Source organism: Mirounga angustirostris, unplaced genomic scaffold (assembly GCF_029215605.1).
Source record: "Mirounga angustirostris isolate CCGP_5_RB_7025 unplaced genomic scaffold, mMirAng1.0.hap1 SCAF_12, whole genome shotgun sequence".
NCBI lineage: Eukaryota > Metazoa > Chordata > Mammalia > Carnivora > Phocidae > Mirounga > Mirounga angustirostris.
This window is the reverse complement of record NW_026991720.1, coordinates 78,569,493-78,593,736: the sequence shown is the minus strand read 5'-3', so window position 1 is coordinate 78,593,736 and position 24,244 is coordinate 78,569,493. Positions and strand designations below refer to the sequence as shown.

Genomic DNA, 24,244 nt, shown 5'->3' with positions numbered 1-24,244 from the left:
AAGGTAGAGTTCAGGAAGTTTATATTCCCCACCAATAACCTTTAAATAATCTACAAGGTTGTTCTGAAGATCAATCGGTGTGAAATGTTTGGGATGGCTCAGAAGAAAGATGCACAACTATAGAGCAATGTGGTTTCAATTGTCCTTATTTTAAAATGATACATCCTTTATTATTTTCAAGAATTAGGTTAAAGAATATGGCAAGAGTATATAATAAAATGTAGCAATAAGAAAACCTGTTTCCTGATTAAGTTTCTATTATTTTACCCTTTATGTAACCTCCTTCAATGTGGTAAATGAAACACAGTTAAGATCAAAAGTAGGACACAGGGAGTCTAGGTAAAACTCATTTAGAGAGAAAAAAAAAAACCCCTCCTTATTATCTTGTATAATCCTGTTTCCATTATGACATCCTGTACAATCTGGAACTCATTAAATTAATTTAGAAAATAATAAATATATTTTCACATGCATGGAGGGCTGACAGTGTAGACAGATGAAAAATTTTTGCTCTCTACTTCAAACTCAGCTAGATTTTTAATTAAAAAAAAAAATGTCCCCCCCCCCTGCCTATTTTGGCATCACTTTGACAATTTTACTCCCATTCTAATCAACTGAGGACTTTTGTCTGTCACAGACAATATTATTTGCTCTCACTAGGTTTAAAGCTTTCCAAAATCCTGCTTCTACCTAATCCCTGTATACGGTTTATGTCCACCATCTCCTATTCTCACCCTGCAAAGTCGACATTCTGCCGCCATTTGCTATCTCCAGGGAGATCAATCTCAGTGCTTTTTTTCCTATCACCCTAAACTGTGAAATGAAACTCTTCTAAGGTTGGGAAGTATTTAACAAATCAATACCCTGGAAAAAGGAAATGACTGAAATGTAAAGGAACAACATTTAACTGATTCCAAGTCACATTTTTTTTTTTATATTGGAGATGTATCTTTGTATGTCAATATCTACATTGAATATGATAGTGTTTTTATGTTCCCTCTGAAATTATTAGTATATCATTGAATGAATCGATATGACACATGTTGCCATGTTAGTTTGCAAGATATGTGCTTCGCTGGATAGAGGTGGATTGAATCTCTCTGCTTAATGCACACTGGAAAATCTCCTGTGGTACCATATTTAGAATACCTTGTCACAGAGGTCAGTAGATATTTTTTTTTCCCTATTTGCTGTGCAGTCAGAACTTTGATTTAGAAATCCTTTTACTTGGAATATTATTCAGTGTTTAAAAAAAAACAAAGAAGGAGAAGGAAGTCTGCAACAGGTAGCAACACAGACGAACCTTAGGGAAAACTAAGTGAATGAAACAGGCCAGTTACAGAACAAGTCGGTATGATGATCGCACTTATATAAAATATCTAAAACAGTCGAACTCTGAAATTAGAACGATGGTGGCCAGGAACTGGGGGGAAAGGGAAATGGGTAGGTGCTAGACAATGGGTGTGAAGTTTCAGTTATGCAAGATGAGTCAGATCTTGAGATCTGCTGTACAACATGTTATATAGTGCACAATATTGTAGTGTGCACTTAAAAACTTAAGAGGGTGGATCTCCTATTAAGTGTTCTTACTCCAATAAAATAAAGTTTAAAAAAAGTTTTAATTTAAAAAATCCTTTAACTTTTAGGCAGAGACTTTACATTCAATCTCTACATATTAATGAATCACAAGACATGACAGCATGGTAACAGTACAAAATCCATTGGATTTAGAAGCAAACAACATGGTGAGCCACCAGTATCTTCTGGCTTATCCAGGACTACTTTTCTTATAGAACTTTATGATAATAACTGACTTGTCTCTCACCTAATCTAAGTTACCATAGGTATCTGTAAAAATCTTAAGATGTAAGTTCTTCCTTGCAAACACAGAGCTCTGCTCAAATCCTTCGGTTCATTAGTTGACACACAGTAAGGAAGAGCAATGTACCTTGTATAGTAAGAAAGCTTAATATAGTTTAATATAAATGTAAAATCAATTAGGTGCATTTTCAAAAATTCACAAAGTTGTCTTCTTCTGAATTAATTTAATCATTCTATCTGTTCTATAGAGAGTTTTCTGTTAACCTTTCTTCTAATCCTGGGAAACCTGCTCAGTTTTTAGTTTCTCAAGTCTCCTGTGGTGACAGCAACTGTTTCCCAGTGCATAAAAAATAAAATAAAATAAGTTCTTTTTTTTTTTTTTTTTTTTTTTTTTTTGAGAGGGAGCGAGTGGGGGAAAAGGGGAAGAGAGAGAGAATCTTAAGCAGGCTCCATGCCCAGGGCAGAACCTGACACCTGATGCACCAGGCTCAATGCTCAGACCCTGAGATCATAACCTGAACCAAAATCAGGAGTCAGACGCTTAACTGACTGAGCCACCCAGGCATCCAAAAGTTCTCTTAATAGTAAATATTTTCTTATATTTAAGAAACCATTTCATCTGCTACTTATAGTACAATCTAATCTAAGATGGCATTTGATTTAATCAAGAATTTATACCAGGTTATTTTTAGTTTAATATAGCAATAGTTCATGGAGTTCTTCAAGAAACATGACATTCAGGTACTTTTCCACCTGAATAAGAACCACAACTGGAGAATTTAGTTCATTGTCCAGGTGTCTTTACTTTGCCTTGATAACTACTCCCACCAATACCGTTAAGTACTCATGCCCCCTTTAAGTTGGCCTTTATTTCTCTCTTTTGTCCAAATAAAAAAGCAAAAGAAAGTATTCTAGTTAGGAAGCAGGGAAGTTACAAGTTCTGCCATATTAACTATCAATCATAGTCAGTATGTATAGGTACTACTGTCCTTCTTTGGTTTGAGATTCTCTTATTTTATGTCTTGTTAGGTTTTGCTGCCATCAGTAATCATTGCAAAAACTAAATTTCCACTGAATACAGTAGTTTCTATTGATCCTTCTGCAGTAGAATGCTTCTATCATCAGCAACTTTTAACTTAGGGTTGGAATTTTCATTTAAATTGGCCTCAGGTAAGCATTCATATATTTGGGTGCTCAGATACAACAACCTATAAGCATAAGTTGATTTCCCCATACCTGAAACCTTATAAACAGATACCCAATAAATATTTTTAGAATGATTAGAAGGCACTCAGTAATACCCATTCCCCTTCCTGATCCTTCTACCTCAACTGCTTGAGTAAATGTACAACACAGGAAACGTTAGAATTCCGGTAATAATGTGTTTCTCTTTCTCCTGCCTTTATTTCCTCCACCCCCTAATCTTTGTCTCTGTTTCTATCTTTCTATTAAAAAAAACATAAACAGGAACAGTATTTTGATTCTCGTCTTACTAGATTTTCGATTTTTTTTCTTAGGGTGTCAAACACTCATTTTGACTTTATTAAAGCAAACAGCTCTGCATTGAAATGGTAGCATAGCACACCTATATTCTAAGTACTTTTCAGAGCATATATTACTGAACTTACAATTATCCAATATAAATCAAAACCTCAATTGAGAAAACATTGTTGGTTACAGATTTCCTGAGGGATAGGAAATCTTGCATATTCAGGGTTAAGTACAATCTAGAATCTCCCTCTGGATTAAACTAATTGATCTAGAGCAGTTTACATGGGACACATTGGCTTATTCTCATAATATAACTGATATCTGTGAATTGTGTTGGGTGGGGGCCTTCTGATCTATGCTGAGGAAGTCCAGAAGGAATACTCTACGGATGTGCTGTGTTTATGTCACAATGTTGTCCAGTATGGTGTCCACTGCCTTGCACTATTTTCTTGATGTTCACCTTTTTTCTGGTGTTAGTTTTAGGAATTACTGAGATTCTCTTGAAAAATTGTTTTTTTTTTTAAGTAGCCTCCACACCCAACATGGGGCTTGAACTCACAACCCTGAGATCAAGAATCACATGCTCTCCTGACTGAGCCGGCCATGTGCTCTGAAAAATTGATGCATTTTTTTAAGAATTAACTTTGTGGCTCATCTGTTGATCAGTTTTTTTTCCCCTCACCACTGACTGAAAAAACTCACTAGCCAAATTTATGTTCGATCCTTAGAACTTCATGGTAACTATGTTCTTCCTGTGTGCCTGGTTTTGTTCTGTCAGTATACCTGCTTTGTCTGTGTGACATCATTCCTATCTTTATCTTATCCTTTTTTTTTAATCAAACGATTACACATCATCTGAAGTATATTACTGGTCATCTAGCAATTTTGGACAACATAAAAGTTTTATAACCCTTTTTAGTATTTTTTTCTTGTTAAAATATACCTACATAAAAATAATAGTATAATGTCTGAATACAGAAACAGTGATAAATATGTGAGATGCTGTTATTGTTTCTTTTTTTTTTTTTAAGATTTTATTTATTTATTTGGCAGAGAGAGACACAGCGAGAGAGGGAACACAAGCAGAGGGAGTGGGAGAGGGAAAAGCAGGCTCCCCGCCGAGCAGGGAGCCCGACGCGGGACTCGATCCCAGGACCCTGGGATCATGACCCGAACTGAAGGCAGACGCTTAACCATCTGAGCCACCCAGGCGCCCCGAGATGCTATTATTGTTACTGCCATTCTTGTGATAGCTTCAACTGTTAATTCAAAACTTAAAATCCTTTACTGAGAATCCACAGTAAGGCAAATTATGAACTGCTTCCCAACATCAATCCTACTCCCTGACCACCATTAAATAAACTATTTCCTCTTCTATGCTTCCTAAAAATCTTTTACATATAGTTTTAGAACACATGTAGTCTTATGTGTTATGATTATTTTTTATCTGGTTGTCTTCCTCCCTTTTTATAATCCTGGCACTAAACCCTTGGCTGATGTTTGCTGAATGGAAAATCCAGGTAACTATTTACTCTGCATTTAAAAGCTGAAATCTCATGTAACTTTGATATCCTCAGACACAGAGTTATCATAATTACATAAAAGGAATGGTTAAAAGTTTAATCAGTTAAAAAGGGCATAGGGTTGATAGCCTTGATTATGACAGAATATGCTATTAAACCACATTTCAAATCTTCTAAATTTATTGTTTTATATTGTTACAAGAGTTGATCTGAGATATGGTGGGAGAAGATAACCAATCAAGTATACCCCAATATCAAAAATTCCAAATATGGGATAATAAGAAGAGAAAGAGATTAGAGAAATCATATGAATACATTCTCACATCTCCAGGGACACCTATAAGTCTAAAGGATGTCCATGCCAATGAGTAATTCTGTAGATTTTCAGAAAGAAAGCAATCTCATTTTAATCTATTTTAAAATACATTTTGCACTTAGAAAGCAACTGTTTTGAATAAGACTTTTGTCATGAAAATTACCAGTAGACAAGAAGGGTAGAGTTAGTTGTTAAATTGGCATAATGAATTCTCGTGAGTTGAATTGAATAGTTAGAGCAAAATAATTGAGAGCAACAAACATTACAATTATTTTAAAAGTACCACAGTATGTTTGAATAACACAATGTTACAATATGTCGCAGTTGTTAATGACAAGAAATAATGTTTTTAAGGAAGCAATCTTCAATTAATCATTTCCTCCTTTAGTGGAATAATTTATGGAAATGAAATGAGGCTAATAAACCAGAAAGAATGGGAGGAAAGAAAGAAGTTAAATAAATTGCTTCCTTTTGTAACAACAAAAAGTCATGATATCCATCATTTGGCCAGGAATATCATGTTGCTAAAGGCCTTATTTAGTATTTGATTCTCTTCCAATACAGCAGAAACAGAAGGCATCACATTTCAGCTTTCCATTTATTTCACTCTCCATTTTAACCCCATAAATGTCTCCCAGGATTGAAATGTTAATAATGTACGAATGTGATATCATGGAGAAAAGACAGAGATGGGTGGGGTAGTAAACCACGTATTTATTCAACTATTTAATTTCTGTTATCATTTTTGATGTTCACCCCCTGAAAGTTATCTTAAAGTTGAATTTCATAAATAACGAATATAATAGTAAAAGTTAATTTAGGGTAGGGGAAAATGGTTGTGAATTATTTTAAATATTTAACAAATAGTGTTAGCTGTTGAACTACATAAAGAGAAATCTAATTCCAGTTGTTTTCATCACATTTTATAACTTTATTTGTAATTGTAATTGTAATTTTAAAATTGTAATTTTAATATTTTACATTGTAAATTTTTTTCTCAGTAACTTAAAGACCAAACTAAGGAAGAAAGGAAATGTTGCCCACAAGCTCTCGGTGACATAGAAGACTGCAAAAATGCATTTCTTAAGTATAAACATCATTACTCAGATTTTCCTTACCAGATTCTAGATGTCTTTCTCTAGAAATATAAATGGTAATTATCAATAGAAAATAATCTAATTTGGCTTCAAACGAAGGAATAATCCCCCTTTAGGTAGCAGTAGCTAAAAAGGCATTTTAGGAATGAATCAACAAGTCTTGGGAAGATACAAATTCCTAAAAATAAATAAAACCGAAGACAAAAAATTTCATTCATCCCTAACGCTCATGTATATTTTTGGACCAGATTATTAAGATGGCTAACAACTGATTTAATAATCTCATACATTAGAATACATTGAAAACAAATTCTACAGTATATACTAAGCTATATAACAGGGGTCCTGTTTGTTTATCGATATAATGCTTAGTACAATATTTTTCCAATGTTTTGTATGATGCTTGTACCAACTAGTTTACTAACTAGCTGAATGTGAGTTTGCATGCATGCATATGTATGTATTAAAGTCCATGTGCTTAATGCATCTGTCAAGTACAAAAAAAGACTCAATTATGAAACCTTAGAGAAAATTTAAACTTATGATGTATCAACTTGCTAAAATATCAGATTTTAAACTACTTCATTTTATTTCCTAAATTAAGACTGTCTCTGGTGCTGGGAAATAATTACCAAACAGAATATAGCACTTGAAATTTTACAATTCAAGTAGTTTCCTATCTTTCTTGAATACACAGATTCCTACAGATGTTAGTTTAAAATGTTCTTGTTGGCATATAGATAGATAGATGGATAAACAAGCAGATTGATATGACCTGGGTATTTTAATTTTACTATTCATCGGTAATTATTGTATTAGAGGTGGTCACTAGTATCTTAATTTTTAGAAATTTATTAATTTAAAATATGGAAATGAAATTGATATGTTATGAAGTTAACAATGAAGCCGCCTGAATAGTTGCATTTACTTTTATGCTTGATACCTTTGTGTGTGGGAGGCTGCGGTGCTTCATGGTATAAGGAAGACTGAAATTCAATTATGTAAAAAGCATAACCAATATGAAGATACCTACTACCATATTTATTTATTCTATATTGAATATCTCATATGTTTCATTTTCATGATTTTATAGCAAATGTTTTACCAAGAAGGTACATATACTCTATATGGCAGAGTAAAATTACCACAGGAATTTTTACATTTAAACATCAGGAAACATGGACTTTAATTTACTTCTTCCCAAGAGATATGATAGATGATGGAAAACACCCATTTACTGAAGCAGAAACCTTCCATAAACAATAATGAAAATACCATCTTGTATTTTAATATGTTTCCCTTATTTTTGGAATTTAAAGAATACAGCATGCTTTAAAAACTTTACATTTACAACAGTTAAATTATGGGTGTATAAACAGTTGGGTGATCTCTTATGACATATTTAAAAACTTGAATAAGGAACAATGATAGTACAAAATATTTCAAACCTCTTCTTATTCAGCTGTGAATGTGTGTGTGCATGTCTCGCACACCTATACCATGAATAATTGGATTTGCCTAATTACAGAGGATAATACTGTAATAATTTCATTCTAGAATGTACACTTTGTATATTTTAACATCTCTCAAGTTGCTTTCTTCTGGAAAGAGTTTGTTTTTACTTTTGCCAGACACATGTGACTCTCCTAACCTGATACCTCTTCAAGTTAAAGTCTTGTCTGAGGTATTTGGTCCACACTGTTGGTGTGAATTCAGGAAGTAAACATTTGTGAGTATCACCCTGTGATTCAAGAAGTGGTTTTCCCCCTTTTCTACCACCCATGAGTACAGGTGAAACAGGCAAATATCCTTGCCGTCTTTTTCATGGGAGTTTATTTCTTCTTTGCACTAATTCTGAAACACTGTAAGCTGGCTTGTTGCTGTGGCATCACTGTTACATTATCCATCTTGGGCAGTTTTTCCTTTCTTAGCAGTCCTTAAAAAATGGTGCATCTTATATTCAGTGACATCTTAGACTTGATACAATTTGGTAATTTATTAAAGTTAGGGGTTTTTTTAGGGCTGACATCATGCTCATCTATCAAAGTTTGAGGCTTCTCTTGGGGCTAAATGCTCAGATTCAGTTGGAATTTCTATGTGTATAAAATAAGCTAAAACACCGACCAGATTAGCATTGCTACACAATACTAAATTTACAGCTCTGCAGACCACAAAGATGACACTGCCAAAGATATTTTATGAAATTTTGGAACATTGCTGATGCCAACCAAGACATAAATTGAGAGAAGCCAGTTGCAGAGATAATTAAGAAGATTAAATTCTGTGGATGTTTTACTGTGGGATGTTAGAAGGGAAATGCATGTATGTAGAAGAGCCAAGAGAACTATCACGAAGCAAAATTCAATGATGGTACTGAAGTAAAGTTAGGACATAAAATATTTCAAAGATTCAAAAGTCTAAGATGATGTTAATCTTTTTAAATGTTGTTATTTATGGTTTGTTCCTTTCTGGGCATGGAGATCATAATACAACTCATTCTTGTTTAGTAAAGAAGGGGGAATGGTAAATTGACTCGGCCACTCATGCTCTTGGAGGCAAAGTCAGACAAGCTCCAATTTTGTGCATAAGTTGTTTTAGGGAAGGGAAAATAATGGAAAAAACCTGAAGTTTCTCTTTAGCATTCTGTATGAGGTGTGAGCAAGAAGACAAGAAGATCTGCCAGCACATACACATTTAGGGTTTTATACTAAAATTTCCCTAGGTGAATAGCCACCGGTGATGGAATAGAGTGTGCCAGATTAAGGGGAGCTGGAGTTTTCGATGTGACACCTAGGCCCGCTCACCATAGTGCTGCCTTCACACAAGAGGGAGCAAAGAGCTGAGTGAGTGTTAAAGGTTTCATCGCGAGTGAAATTTCTTCCACCTTAATGCCCAGTTATTTTATATAGTCTCTCTATTAAAACCTCAGGATATGTAAAATATAGAGTGTTACAGAATATGTTTACCATTACAGCTGGAACTGATTGTCCTGAAGTGTATAATTTGGCTTCAAGTTGCTTAGCAGCTTTCTGGGAAAACATCTCGTATCTTTGTATGTTTCCACATGAGCACATATATTTTATTCCATGTGAGATGTGACACCACCAAGACAACATACATGATTTAACAGGGCTGGGCTCTGGGTTTTTGCCCATTTTACGTTCAAAAATAGACATCGCCTATTCTAAGATAATTCACTGGTTCCTAATGGTAAGACTCAGCTTGGCCCTATGGGAATGCCTGACTTAGTTTCCAAACATTTGAAATTTACCCTAATCTTTGGTATACGGTTTTTATGTTTGGTTAATTAGTAATACAAGCAGACAAGGAATAAAGAGGCCTTCAAAAAGGGAACGTTTTATTTATGCTGAACTTCTTGGACTATTTCACCATTTCCTCCCATATATCACATGCATCTAGGCAGCATTGTTTACACACACACACACACACACACACACACCCAGTAACACTGAACCACAGCAATTCCCTTTCTTTCCTATAGTATTTTGACTGAAGTATCAAGAGAAAAAATGATTCATGTTCACTTTCTATAGCTAAGCAATTCTGTATTCTCAATTTTTAGAAGCTTTCATCACTCTAACTTCATCAAAACAGAACTTTAAAATCTGAAGCACTTTCCAAAGGCCATTCAACACTCAACATTTTTTTATACACAGTCTCACTTAAAAAAAAATATGCCTTTGGTCAGTTTTTCTTTGAATTATATGTATGCCCATAATTCCAGCCTATGTATCATTGTGAAAAAATACCAAGTGGGTCTACGAAGGAACTGGATTATTCAACAAATGGATGTATCTATCAGTAATTCTCCAGCAATCTTTAAAACATAGCAGAGTATTCTACGTGTGGTAGTATATAATCATTTTTTATTAGTTAATTGATTGGTCGATAATGATGTTTCTTAAAAACATCTATTTTTAAATCTGGTGGTATTAATAGCAGTGTATGACTTAAGTCATTTCAACAATAAATAATAGAAGCGAATCGCTACTGAAAACCAAAAACAATAAGGTAAGTAGCTGTGCTATAGCTTCAAATATTTAGATCATTCATTCAATAAAAGTTTATTAAGTTTCTATAATATTCAAGATATTGCATCTGTTATAACACTAGGAATATAAGAGTGAGCAAAATAACGAAGTCTATATTGATACGGAGATTGAAGTCTGATCAGAAATGAGCTCTAGTTACACTGCTCTGTTTCTTTTACTTGCAGTTATTATCATTAGCTTCTCCATATCTAAGCAAAAGATTCTTTAATATGACAAATTAAATTACATAATACTGCATTGCTTAAATGGTGCTGATTATAATTCAGTATTTTTACATGACATAGATTAATGCAAGACTAGTTAATGTTTGGTTGTCCAACTGAAATACACCATTTGAAAAATTTAAGGAGCATATGTCAATAATGTACCCTATCTGTACAAAGACAAAAAAAAATCACAACATTTGCTCCAATTTAGTGGTAGCCTTTTTCTTTATAATGAGAACAATAACAGACAGTAAAGTCCTTGGCGAGAAATTGTGCAAGCAAAATGGACCCCAAATACAGGCTCAATTTGTGGCTACCCATCTCCTGGTATTGGCACCCCCCAGGCAACCCTGTGAGTGTTCATGAATCAGATACCAGCACGTATAGGATGCACAGCAGGGGGATCCAACCTTCAGAAGGTAGCTAGGTTTTGGAATGCATGTTGGGGTGTTATTTATGCAGTGTGTTTTCTTCCTTAACATTTATGAAATGTGAATATTGTAAACACAGAAGTAGTGAATCAAATCCAAGTTCACTGATAAAAATATCAGATCTTCCTTTAAGATCAACGTAAAAGACACCCAAAAGGTTAATAGGGTAATTATGTTCAATTACATGTAAAATATTTACATTTTATACTTCAGCTATTTTTAACTATGAATTGTTCGTTAGCAGTGATGTCATTGATACGTTTTCCCAGCAGAGGGAAGCACAGCCTCATTATTCTTTTTATAAAGGGTTGAAATGGGGGGGGGGTAGTGAGATATACTACAATTTTACAGCATTTTAAAGGAAGTTTGGTTGATATTCCAGCATTAAATACTGGACATTAATTAGGACTTGACATCTTTTAGGAAGCATAAAATGAAACAATCCAAACCCCCAGTTCAAGGGAATATCCTACTAGTAAATCAATGTGAAGATAATTGGAATTATCTTCTCCTTGACTAGGATACCCAATAACAATACAATAGGTCTGCATCATCAGCATAATAATTTGTATGGACTATTTTAAGGCTACATTTTCTTCTTTAATATATTTAAATAAATATTTCTGTTACCTACTGCTCTCAAGTTGTTCCTATCTACGAAAGCATGTACTTAAACCTGGCTTCTTTTTGGTAATATGAGAAAATTGAAATTTAAGCCTTGTAACAATCTAAAACTTGCATTTATCATAACTGCAATAATAAAATAAAATTCATTGCTTAGTATTCTTTAGAATCTTCCTTCTTCTAGATTTCCTTTCTCTTCAGTGCATTTCCTCAAGCATTCCGGCACCACTGAGTGCCCTGCATGCACATGTGTGGGTACACACTACTACTTACGATTTACCCTGGTATCAGCAGGTTGGAAGATGAAAGTGTTGTAACTTACCATGGTGTTGTAAGTCTGAACAGTGAGTCAGCGGGTCTCCATTTCTTATATCTTGTCGTCTTGTGCGTCTAAAACAATTACATTTAAAAGGTATTACTGCATCCTTATTCCATCTTGGGAATTTGTCACAAGAATTAAGAAGAATCAAAAACCAAAGACACCAGGAGCTTACAGGAAGAGATGCATCTATATCTGACTAAAGAAATTTTTTAAAGCAGTTCATTACACCTATAGGAGCAGTCTCCAGGTGATCAAAATGGAAAACAGTATACAAATGTACTAACAATGCAGAAAAGTCTTTCAAAGTTAGAATCATGGTTTATGTGCAACTGGATGCCAATCAGTAAGAATCTAACATATAGAAACTCAAATTCTTAACATCTTAAATTCTGAGGAAAATGCACAAAATATAGAATAGCAACCCATTTCTTCAATAACCTGAATTAAACTTTTTTTCTGATCACTAACGAGAGAGCGAGCTTGAAAATAAAAATTCACATGACTGTTTTCTTTCTCTTAATACTTATACATAATTCCTTAAATAGACTTTTGTTAAATTTAAAAGTATTAATTCTATGAAATCTATTTTTTAAGATTGTATTTATTTATTTGTCAGAGAGAGAGCAAGCACAACCGGTGGGAAGGGGCTGAGGGAGAAGGAGAAGCAGACTCCCCGCTGAGCATGGAGCCTGATGCAGGGCTCCATCCCAGGACCCTGGGACCATGACCTGAGCTGAAGGCAGACGCTTAATCGACTGAGCCACCCAGGCATCCCTATGAAATCTACTTTTAAGTTACTTTTAAATTTTTGTTTTTGGTTGCTATATCAGCCTTTTTTAATAAAACAATTCTTTCATGATCCTATGGCTATGACTGCAGACTGATTTACCTGTGAAATGAATAAAAGGAGAAGCACGGTAACAAATATTGTGGAGCAAATGTGCCTCTTGTCAGAGGAAGGTGAGAGAGAAGGACTCACCTCTAAGAGAAAAGCCAAATTTGCTATAAAAATCTAAATAGATTCCTCCTACCTACTGCTGCTCAGAACATGTTAGTTGCAACACATTCTGGGTGTCTTCTTTCCACACTCTGTTAGTGGTTGACCGGGAAGAAGGAGGTTGTCATTAGCCATTTCGAGTGTGAGCAGGGTGTGGAGTTTGAGAAAGAGGCTAAAAATGGAGATTGGCTACATATAACAGAATCAAAAAGATTGGGGACATGTGCCCAACTGCTTTCTTTGTGAATGTTAATGAATATTGTCTTGCTGCAAAGTTAGTTATCATCCCTGAAAAGAGTTCTCACAAGGGCCATTGATATTTGCAAACATGGAAATTGTTACTGTATTCATAAATTTAGAAGACTAAAGTATTTATAGAGTTCTATTTGTAGAATTGGTGAGACTATCAAACAGATGTTGCACATTTCAAAATTGAGCCAACAAGGGAACTTGTGAAACACGAACCACAAAGCATTTGGGAAGGCATTTTTTACTGCCATTTAAGCTTTTGAAAAAAGCCATCATAAAGAATATATAAATTGGGAGGCCTGCCTCTAAACATCCTTTTCAAAGACACATGAAATTGGATTAAGTAAAATCTTCAAGGCACAACAAAAATGTGTTAATGATAATTCCTTCAATCTGGAATTGTAGGTATGCAATAATTATTTCAAATATATAACATACAGCTTTTTAACTTATAGATACAGTTATGATCTTATTTTTATCTTCTTCCTTGTTAAAAAAGCTTAAAATTTGAATGAATTATTGCTAAATTAGGTAATGTCATATACTTTCACGTGAAAGGAAATGATACTCATTTTTAATTCAAACATGAATTTCATGTTTTTCACTAATAAAAGCACCTAGATCTAAATGATATTAAGAACCATAAAAGTTCAACCTTAAATAATTTAATTTCATTGCTATAAAAACTGCATCTTGCTATTTATTAAACTATCCATGGTTTCTTTATTCAGTAACACATTATTTCCACACTAAACTTTTCTTTCAGATTTAAACTTCTAGCAAAATCAGTTCGTATATGAAAGAATACAAACACGTCATTTCAATTCTGAATGTTGAAGGCTTAAGAAAATTGCTTTTATTAAATGGAATTAGCTACTACTACACTTACAGTTAATATTAACAAGATAACTGTTTTAATCTACATGGACTGATTATATATGAAAAATTTAAGTTGTACACGATTTAACACTATACAGCCAGTGTGATCTGAAGCATGTAATCAAAAGATGTAGGTAGACATTGGGATTATTCCTTCCTCCTAGAAGTTTTTCAAAACATTTTAAATGATCCAAATGTAGAACACAGCTTACTAGAAATGAAAAAAATCCACATCACAGCTTCTTGTAAAACATTAACTAGAGTAAAAAATAAAACAAACTTCATTGCTCCTAAAATGCAGTGGACCTTGATAACTCTGATTTCTATTTTATGTTTCAAGAGGTTGATGTGTATACTGTTAATCTTTGGGTTTATATTAGCAAGATATTGTGTATTATTCTCATCTTTCATTGCTCGTTTCTGAAATACTGGTAAATATCTACAGAGAGAGCTAGCTATATGTGAGCAGTGGAGAATATGCTGAGGTGAATATTTTGTCAGATTAGAAAGTGTTTTTATTTTTTAAAGCGAAAGTAAATCCAGTTTGTATACAACTTTTAGGATGTGTCTAAGAGTACCCTGAAGGATAACAGTACTCCCACACAGTACTGTATCAAATAATCAAATGCCTGTTCCTAATGCCCTCAATCTCCTAGACAGCAGCTTAGAGCTATGTTTTATCTAAACATATTATTTTAGATAACTTCTAGGCATATCTTAGCAACTTTTATTTAAGCATGTCCAAAAAAGATGCTTTTCAGTATTCAGAATATGCTTAAAATATTTGTGTAATACATATACAAAGATTAATAAATAGGTATCTTATTATGTGGTTTTATATTTCAAGTTCAAACACTACAAACACAAGATGATACTATGGTAATACAGTGGTCTTTAAGTTTGGGGGGTCAAATATATATTTTGGGTCAAATAAAGATAAGATTTGATGCTAGTTAGTCAGCATTATACAAAAAATGTAGTATCTTTTTTTTTTAAAGATTATTTATTTGACAAAGAGAGAAAGAGGGAAAGCACAAGTAGGCAGAGAGGCAAGCAGAGGATGAGGGAGAAGCAGGCTCCTCGCAGAGCAGGGAGCTCGATGAGGGGCTCAATCCCAGAACCCTGGGATCATGACCTGAGCCGAAGGCAGGTGCTTAACAACTGAGCCACCCAGGCGCCCCAAATATGTAGTATCTTTAAAACTAGAAAAATTTTTTCTTGACTTTTTGTAATTGAGTCCTTGTATACTAAGACTCTAAAAGTAAATAAATTACTTTCTTTGAAAATTTTCCACTCATCCAAGGACATGAATTACCTTATTAAAATTTAAAACCAGGACAGAATGTTGCTGGATAGAAAAAGAAGAGCATTTTTGGAGATAAGAGCATTTTGGTCAAAAGACACAAGGCCCAGTTTAGATTCTGCTTCTGACTTTCTTTGTGGTTTGGCCCTCATTTCTTCCCCTGTGTAAAATGAAGTTGGAAAACTTTCATAATTTCCGAGTGTAAACATTCAAGGACATTATTGTAATGTTTTAGATTTCCCTCAGTAATTTATTAAAACCATTTGTTCCATTATATTTGGTACCCAACTATAATTATACATGTTTTTCTGATTGTTTCGACTATTTAAGAGAAAGGAAAAGAAAAACCCAAACCCCTCTAAACCACTCATCAGAAAAAGGTGATGTACTTATGTGAAGAAAGCTGTTTAAAAACAGAATCAAGTAAGATAAATAGCAAACATTTGTATTTATTCCTAGTATTTCTCCTACCTCTTTGCAGTGGGAAAATAGCGAGAGCATGAAGAGCCATCCCAGGCACAGTAAGGGTCTCGAGCGAGGCAGCACTCTGCACAGGCTTTCCCATAAATATCACAGCGGTGTAATGGGAGCTGAGCGACCCCCGTGGTGGAACCGATATAGAGTTGTTGCTGTGGAAAGAGTTTACTGTCAGGACAGAACAATTCTGTTTTTTAAAACTTTTTCTCTTAAAGAAGTTTACTTTTTATACTAGCGGGTTTTTAAAAAATCCCATTATTGGCAATTTGGTCAAAAACCTCGCAGATCATATGACCATTTAAAAAGACCAAGAGCGGGGCGCCTGGGTGGCTCAGTCGTTAAGCGTCTGCCTTCGGCTCAGGTCATGATCCCGGGGTCCTGGGATCGAGCCCCGCATCGGGCTCCCTGCTTGGCGGGAAGCCTGCTTCTCCCTCTCCCACTCCCCCTGCTTGTGTTCCCTCTCTCGCTGTCTCTCTGTCAAATAAATAAACAAGATAAAATTTAAAATAAATAAATAAATAAAAAGACCAAGAGCAAAATCTAAATATTTGATTAAAACAAATGTATTTTAAAGTATAAAACCAAGGGAAGATAGGAATGGTTATATATCAGTTATAGCTCAATAAAGGTAAAAATTCAAATAAAAGATAGGAAACACTGAGTAATATAATTTTCAAACCTTCAGGTTTTTGTTCTTAGAAAGCTTTTTTTTTTTTTTTTACTTCTCTGCTGTTTGTAATTTTGATTAATCAGCAAATCTACATTGCCATGTATTCTCTTGGTTTTGAGGCACAGATCATTTACTTTTGACTCATAGGTGCCCTATATCATTGCCTGTGATGTAGTTTGCCCTGCTATAAGAAGGAACAGGGGAAAATTCTGGTGCTTGCATTTGTAAGTTTTGCTCAACATCAACTCTCTTGTCCTTGCACTACCTCCAGGAAGATTACTTTAAACAAAACTACTAAATTGTTTTTCATTCGAGAGATCATCAAATGGGGAATCAAGTACACTCTGGCTGGTGCAGTAGACTTGAACACAAAGCTTGGCTATTGTTGAAAAAGTGCTATGTTGACCATTAAGGTACCTGGATTCTAGATCCTGCCCTATATTAATTCTCTGTGTCATCTTGAGCCATTCCCCTAATTTTTCTAAGACTTTACTTCCTTACTCACAAAATAAGTGTTTAACTAGATCTTTAAAGTATGCATTCAGATAAAACATTCAATAATGCCATTATGCTCAATGAATTTGCAATTACCAAATGAGGCAGAGTATGGGGGAAAAACTTTGTGGCAGCAACTAATCCAGGATTTCAGTACAGTTTTAAAAATGCCTTTTACATAGTGTAGCCAATGTAGCATTTGAGCAATGTTGCAAATACATGTAAATACAGGATAAAATACAAATAAAACTGTTTTTGTGATTTCTCCACATTTTGCTGTAATTAGTATTATAGCTCCCTTTTCTGGTACTAAAGGACTGAATGACTATAGTAAACCTTAAATGAAAGTTGTATAAATACTGAATCATGTAACAGTACACATGAAAAAAACCTCAAAAGTGTATTTTAATTTTCCTACTACATAAATGAAAAAGAAGTAACAGAAAAGCTAGTCTTTGAAACATGGTATGCTCTTTTAATATTATAAATTGCCTGACAGCAATGGATATAATTAAAATTACATTTACAAATAACTTTCAAAGATGAACTACATATATAAACAAACATAAATTGAATGAAGATTGATATATTTATTAGAATCTATGAAATCAATGAGGTTATAAAAAGTGCTTATACAGATAATTCTGTGCTTAAAGCTAATCAGCTAACATACCTTAATAAAAGAAAGGGAAATAAGGGCGAAAACAAAATACAGTAAAAACTAAATCACTGTTAAAACAGTTACCCTGATAACTGTTACCCTGATATTTATTGCCTATTCCATTTCAATAGTGAAGACTACTTGTACCAATATTCCAGTATAGTAGTATACAGAACATATACTATGGATGTGCAACCTCTTAATATATTCATCTTTTATTATGAACCAAAAGATCCTACAAACCATGGCAAATTAAAAAGCAGTAGTTGAAGTCCTTGGGAGGGAAAAATGAGTATTGTTAAGCTTTTTGCTGAGAGAAAATTAGATTGGTTTGTACTTCTCTTGAAGCATCCACAGAACCAGAACGTGATAACAGTCAACCATGATTTGAAAAATATTAATAAAGAACTTAACTAATGGAAGGAACTTTTCCCCCTTCCCACCCTTTCTATCTCCCTTCCAAAATCATCTTATTAAAAAAAAAGAAAAAGAAAAAGCTTAGATTATATTGAAAGCAGGCAATCACAATGCAATAAAAAATGAAATAAATTTGACATCTTTTTTAAATTTTCAATTAATTAATTAATTAATTAATTTTTCAGGGAGAGAGGGAGAGCACAAGTGCGGGGGGAGGAGCAGAGGGAGAAGCAGACTCTCCGCCGAGCAGGGAGCCCGATGCGGGACTTGATCCCAGAACCCCAGGATCATGACCTGAGCTGAAGGCAGATGCTTAACCTACTGAATCACCCAGGTGCCCAACATGTGATGCTTAAACAAATTAGTTAAAGTGGGGTAGCCATATCCACAAGCATGGCTGGCATTGGTGAATATGGACTTGTGGAACCCTGTATTGTGGTCAGAACTATTTAAAAAGCTACTGATCAAGTTGGTCATACCAAATCAAAGGATCTCTAGGATTGGCCAGTAACTTAAGAAGCATAAGCAAAATTCATACTTAACAAATTTTTAAGAATATGACCTTTGAGTTGGGAAGGACTTATTATCTAAATGGTAGTATCTAAATCTATCATATCCCTTTGGGAGAAAACCAGAGAAATAAACATGGGAATTAAAAACCAAAAATAGGCAACCAAAATTACTGCCATGAAAACTTAAAGTGGGATAAAATGCCCCAAATTAAATACAACTCAAGTCTAGTTTTCATTTTACAATTATTTTGCAGTACTATTAAAGAATTATAAGACTACTTATGCTATCTAAATGAAATATAGGGGAGGCTTGCAGGCACCATTGAGCATAATCCAGTCCCTAGCAAGTAACCTGATGTGCTTTTTCTGCCTAATTTAACATCACCACAGGCTTTCTCACTATCCTCCTTAACAAGTTTCGGGTCATAAGCAGGCGATGACTCCATTTATCCAGAAAATTACTTGCAACACTGCTTGTCCCTCTTGAAACTACTGCCTCACTTTTAAAATTTCCATGAGCATTAGTAAAACTGATTCAGATCTGAATGAAATCAAACTTCTAGTAATAGAAAACGAAGACTAGGAATACTTTTCTTGTATCATGGTGTTTTAAACTGATGAACTGCTTTTGGTATTTTGAGTGTTTTTTTTTTGTTTGTTTTTTGTTTTGGTGAAATGTGTTGCATTTAACAGGCAATTCTTAAAGTACTTAAAATATTTAAACAAAAAGAGATATTTTATAAAACTATAAGTAACGTAATTAAGATTGGCAATGAAACCAAGCAGAGAATAAATAAATAATTTTAAAAATCATTAAAGGAAAGAATATCCCAGGCTAGCTTCCATTCTGGAAATCCCCGGATTTCCTTGCCAACATTTGACAATTTTTAGATTACAAGAACAGGTGAACACATACTTATGAAGTGTAAGATAACAGTATGAGGGTCAATAATATCTGCACTCTGACTTTCTCTAAATATCTTGGAGATTATCAATCTATTTTGATATGTAAGTGTGGAAAGGATATACACTGAGTTTTATTGGCATAGTATTTTAGTGTCTTGTACAAGGGCTAATGGTCAGAGATAAAACATGTAAACAATTCAGGAATAAGATTGGCCAAATGATTTTCATATTTAACAATTTTATATATAAGTTTTTGGAACAGTCAGTGAAGGGCTTCCTACTCCATTCTGGCTTTTTCTGCTAGGTTATTTAATAATTAATTTCAACTCAGTTTTTATTTATTTATTTTTTTGAGTTACCACTGATACACTGGATAGAAAGGCTATGTAACATTTATGGGGAAAAGATAATTTATTAGAAGTTAAAATTATATTTGTTTTGTACATATAATGTAACATTTAGGAGTCATTTGTGTTTCTTAAGTGTCTTGCCAAAGCATTCATTCAATGTGAATGCAAAGACTATTAACATGCTGCCCTTAACGTTTGAATTCATGGAGTTTAATAATTTATCATTTGGCAGTGACTCTTTTGCTGCTTTCCTTTTATATGTAGCCAAGCTAAATGTTTTCTCTAGTACACAATACTACTGAAAAAGTAAAATTAACTTTTGAGTCAAGATCCTCCAAACATATACAGCCCAGTGCACAATTTTATTAGCTTATAAAATATATGTTGTTTATTCATGCAAATTAAATTAAATGATAAACTTATTTATATTCTCAAATATCCACCAATGCTATTTTTAAGGACAGATGAAAATAATTACTGAGCAAAATATTACAATGACCCCAAAAAAGAAACGCTATAAATGAAAACTTACAACAAACAATGATAGCAGAAATATATTTATTGGAATGTAAGATTGGTCAAAAACATGGGGCAATAAAAAGGATCTTTAATTTTCATTCTACTACCTTACTGTAAGAATGTTCTTTCTTTTCTCTTTCTTTTTGGGAACTACTGTTAATAAATCTGTAAAATTTGATGAATCACAGATATGTTTATCTAACTGAAACACAAAATTAACAAAATATAGAATATTGACTGTAATACATAATGATAGTACCTGCTTGGTGGAAAGCTCCATTGCTGAAATAGTAGTTGGCTCCTACAGAAGAAAAAGAAAATGTGAACTGTTTGGTCAGTTAGCAAAGTCAGTCATTGATATTAATTAACACAGAACACCAACATAAGCTTTCAGAGAGTTAACTTCAGTGTCTACAAGAAGCAATATAATTGGGAAATAAGATACATGAAGGAAGCTGCATACATGAGTATTAAATATGTGGACAGACAATAGGAGGATATTAATGTCTTCCAGTCAAAGACATACATATTTGTAGTTGATCAAGTTGGGTTATCGCTCATTGCAGTTAAGAGAGACTATGGGACTGCCCAGCAAAAGAGTCTTGGAATTTTAGGCCTATGTTAGTTGATTTGAGGGAGGGTCCAAGGAAGTGGTGTTTGCTCTGCTTGGGATGTTGAAGAAAGCAGAGGTAATTCTATGATTAGGTTTCTTCATACATCTTATTTAGGAGGAGGGAAGAGCAGATGAGGCTAAAGCAATATTTGGTAAAGAAGGAGCCATTACTCATATAGGTAGGCTAGGGGGATATTTGGTCACTTTTTTTGGTGGTTTGGACAATATTTATGGTCTTGTCTGTTTTCAGACAGGATTATAGAATGGTCTTGCTTTTTTCTTGATTCATCATGGTCACAGAGTAGCCTTGTCTGATGCTGGTGTTCTGTGAGAATTTGTATGCTCAAATGGAGAACACTGGCCTATGAGTGCCAGGCCAGCTCCTAATAACACCAGTGACAAGTTGATAGTATTAGGCTAGTTTCCAGCTGTGAAGGACTGAGAGCTCAGGGTAGGATCAGATTACTTTATTATTATCAAAATGACTGTTTAATGTGCAAAGGCCTACACTACACATTTTTGACAGAGTACATGGTCTCTTCAATTTCTATCAACAGGCTATCTAGAGATAGTAACTAGGGAAGTAATAACCACCAATATATTTTGATGAGTGCTTTGCTGAGGCCTATCATGAGCACATATAGTTTGAATAAATAAATAACATTCTTTGATTAACTTAGACCACCAAAAGGCTATTCACCTGAACACATTAGCTTATATTCTCTCAGATTTACTTTCACTGAACTCTGCTCCTTCTATCTTTCATCAATGACATACTAAATATTAAGAAGGAGACTGCTTGAGGGTTTCAGAGATGGCTGATGAGAAAGAGGCTTAGGTGGGAAGAATAATCTTAAAAGGCCTCACTGTGTAGGTGACTAAAGCTGAGCCCTAAACCAAGTGTGAAGAGTTGGGTTCTGAAGCCAAACTGCATAGATTCAAATGTAAACCTGGACACAAGTGTGATAGTAGGTGAGGTATGTAACATCTCTGTAATTCAGTTTTCTTATCTGAAAAATGAGTATGATGGTATCTTCCCTGTAGGATTGATGAAAAGATTAAATGAGTTCATAAATGCAAAGTACTTTACAAATGTGCTTGGCACGTAGTGTTTACTCAAATCTTTGTCTCTCTTTGTCTCCTTCTCTCTCTCTTACACACACACAACCCCCATATCTTTTACTTGCTTTAGTTTTTCTCTCTAGTGCTTATCACTATCTGGAAATATACACATACATATTGCATTAATGGATATATATGATATATATATAACATATATGTGATATAAATATAACATTTATTTTGTGTCTTGAGTTTCCCCTTATACCCCAAAGCAATGTCTGAAGTTCTTATCTGCAGGTAGGGAGCAGGAGTGAGGAATGAAGGATTAAAAAGAAGGAGAAAAAGTCAAAAAAAGATGTGTTATGAAGTCACCACTGAGAGAAAATCTGAAGACAGTAGACAGTGACTCTCAAAATTGTCCACTGAAGTTTGTACCAAGAAAAGTATTTATTTATTCATTCCAGTACTCACTGGATGCCCACAGGAGTGTTAAATCTCCCACACCTCCAGCTGGGACTCCTGTCCTTTTGCCTGCTGTCAGAGAAGTCCTGGGGCACAGAGGGAGGCTGTGTTGGATGGAGGTAAGGCTGACAGGATGTAAGGAGAGGCAGCAAAGGCATCTCATATTTTTTTCTTTCTTGTTTGTCCCCATAAGTCACCCCCCCCCCAATTTAGAAAAGAGATGTTTGGCTGTTTCAGTCACTGCTATATTCCTAGCACTTGGGATTGTTTCTGGTATTTACACGTTCTCAATAAAATCTGTTAAATGAATGAGTGAATGAAAGATAAATGAATGAATGCTCTACCAATGTCTCCTTTTCTTTCCTATCTCTTCCACTTTCCCCATGGCATTCTGTTCCTTCCACTTAATTTGCCTAAGATACAGGTAGTCATCTTTTAAAAAGGTCTTTCCTTAATCTTTTCAGTTCAGCTGAAATTCTTTGAAAATAATCTAAGGATTCTATACTCACTGTCTTTACTTGTTCATGTCCTATTCAGTGCCATTCATTCCTCAGCCCACTGACGCTAGCCCTTCCTCTGGAGAGGTGGCCTATGAATCTCAGAAGCAGAATCACTAGTGAACTGTATTGGTGAATGAACACTTCCAGTCTATATTATTATTACTGGGACTTGTTTGTTTTATATGGCATGACTGACTACTCATTTCTTGACTGCTTCCTCTCTATTAAATTTCATTATGCCTTGGAACTCTTTTTTTTTTTTTTTAAGATTTTATTTGTTTATTTGTCAGAGAGAGAGAGAGAGCACTCACAAGCAGGGGGGAGCGGCAGGGAGAGGGAGAGGGAGAAGCAGGCTCCCTGCTGAGCAAGGACCCGATGCGGGGCTCGATCCCAGGACCCTGGGATCATGACCTGAGCCGAAGGCAGACGGTCAATCAACTGAGCCACCCAGGTGCCCTTGATTTCAACATTCTTAAACTGAGATCCTAGAATTTCTTAATTAAAAGAAAATTATTTATTTTTTGGACCAGGAAATTAGTAACAGTTTGGAATAGGATGTGCTATTTGCTGCCTGCCGTTGAATTTTAATAGACAATATATTAAGATGACATCCATTTAAATAAGCTATATTTTTTTCTGAGAAATAGCTGGTGGTGAATATGACTTCCATTTAAAACAGATGTAGCTTCATAAGCATTTTTTCATGAAACTGGTTTCAACTGCAAAGTTAATTGGTGTTCGAGTAAAAAATGAAATTAAAAACTTAGCATCTTTTCAAGATTTTCTATGACTCTAATTTACCGTATTTTTTTCCAGATATTTTAATCCAGTCCTTATTAAACTTTCGCGCTTGCAGAGCTTTTCAACCTGCTGATCCCAGGAGAATGTGACATAACTCCCTGGATGCTAAGCACGTGGATACCCCGTTAGAATGAGTTAATAGACTAGGTTTTAGAAAGCATCAATTATGTTTTACATTTGAATGAAAATTAAACTCTTTCATTTGTTAGCTCAGCTGTTCATGGAATATTGCATAAATTGAGTTTAAAATGCATGCGTTATCAATGTAACTGCCTTGCAATCCTTTGCAGTCAATAGGACTATAAATAAAACCCATTGTACTAAATGCACGGCAACTTGATATAACACTCCACTGTCTCAAAAGTAAAATCTTCCTTGGACTGGAAAGAAGATCCCACAGTAAGGTAGTAATACCTTACTACTAATATTAATTTACTAGTAAAATTAATTTGTAAAAAGCTTTAAAA

At 34.4% G+C, this 24,244-nt stretch overlaps 1 protein-coding gene across 2 annotated transcripts in view; it reads right to left on the bottom strand.

The window, feature by feature from the left end:
• SEMA3A (semaphorin 3A) overlaps window positions 1–24,244 on the bottom strand; it is a 473,560-nt gene that overhangs the window by 8,009 nt on the left and 441,307 nt on the right. For both annotated transcript variants that reach the window (XM_045864793.3, XM_064575345.1), the window contains 3 exons: window positions 20,599–20,640; window positions 15,804–15,961; window positions 11,905–11,972 (listed from right to left, as the gene is read on the bottom strand). In XM_045864793.3, the coding sequence (XP_045720749.1) occupies window positions 11,905–11,972; window positions 15,804–15,961; window positions 20,599–20,640 (268 nt within the window). The remainder of the gene's footprint in view (window positions 1–11,904; window positions 11,973–15,803; window positions 15,962–20,598; window positions 20,641–24,244) is intronic.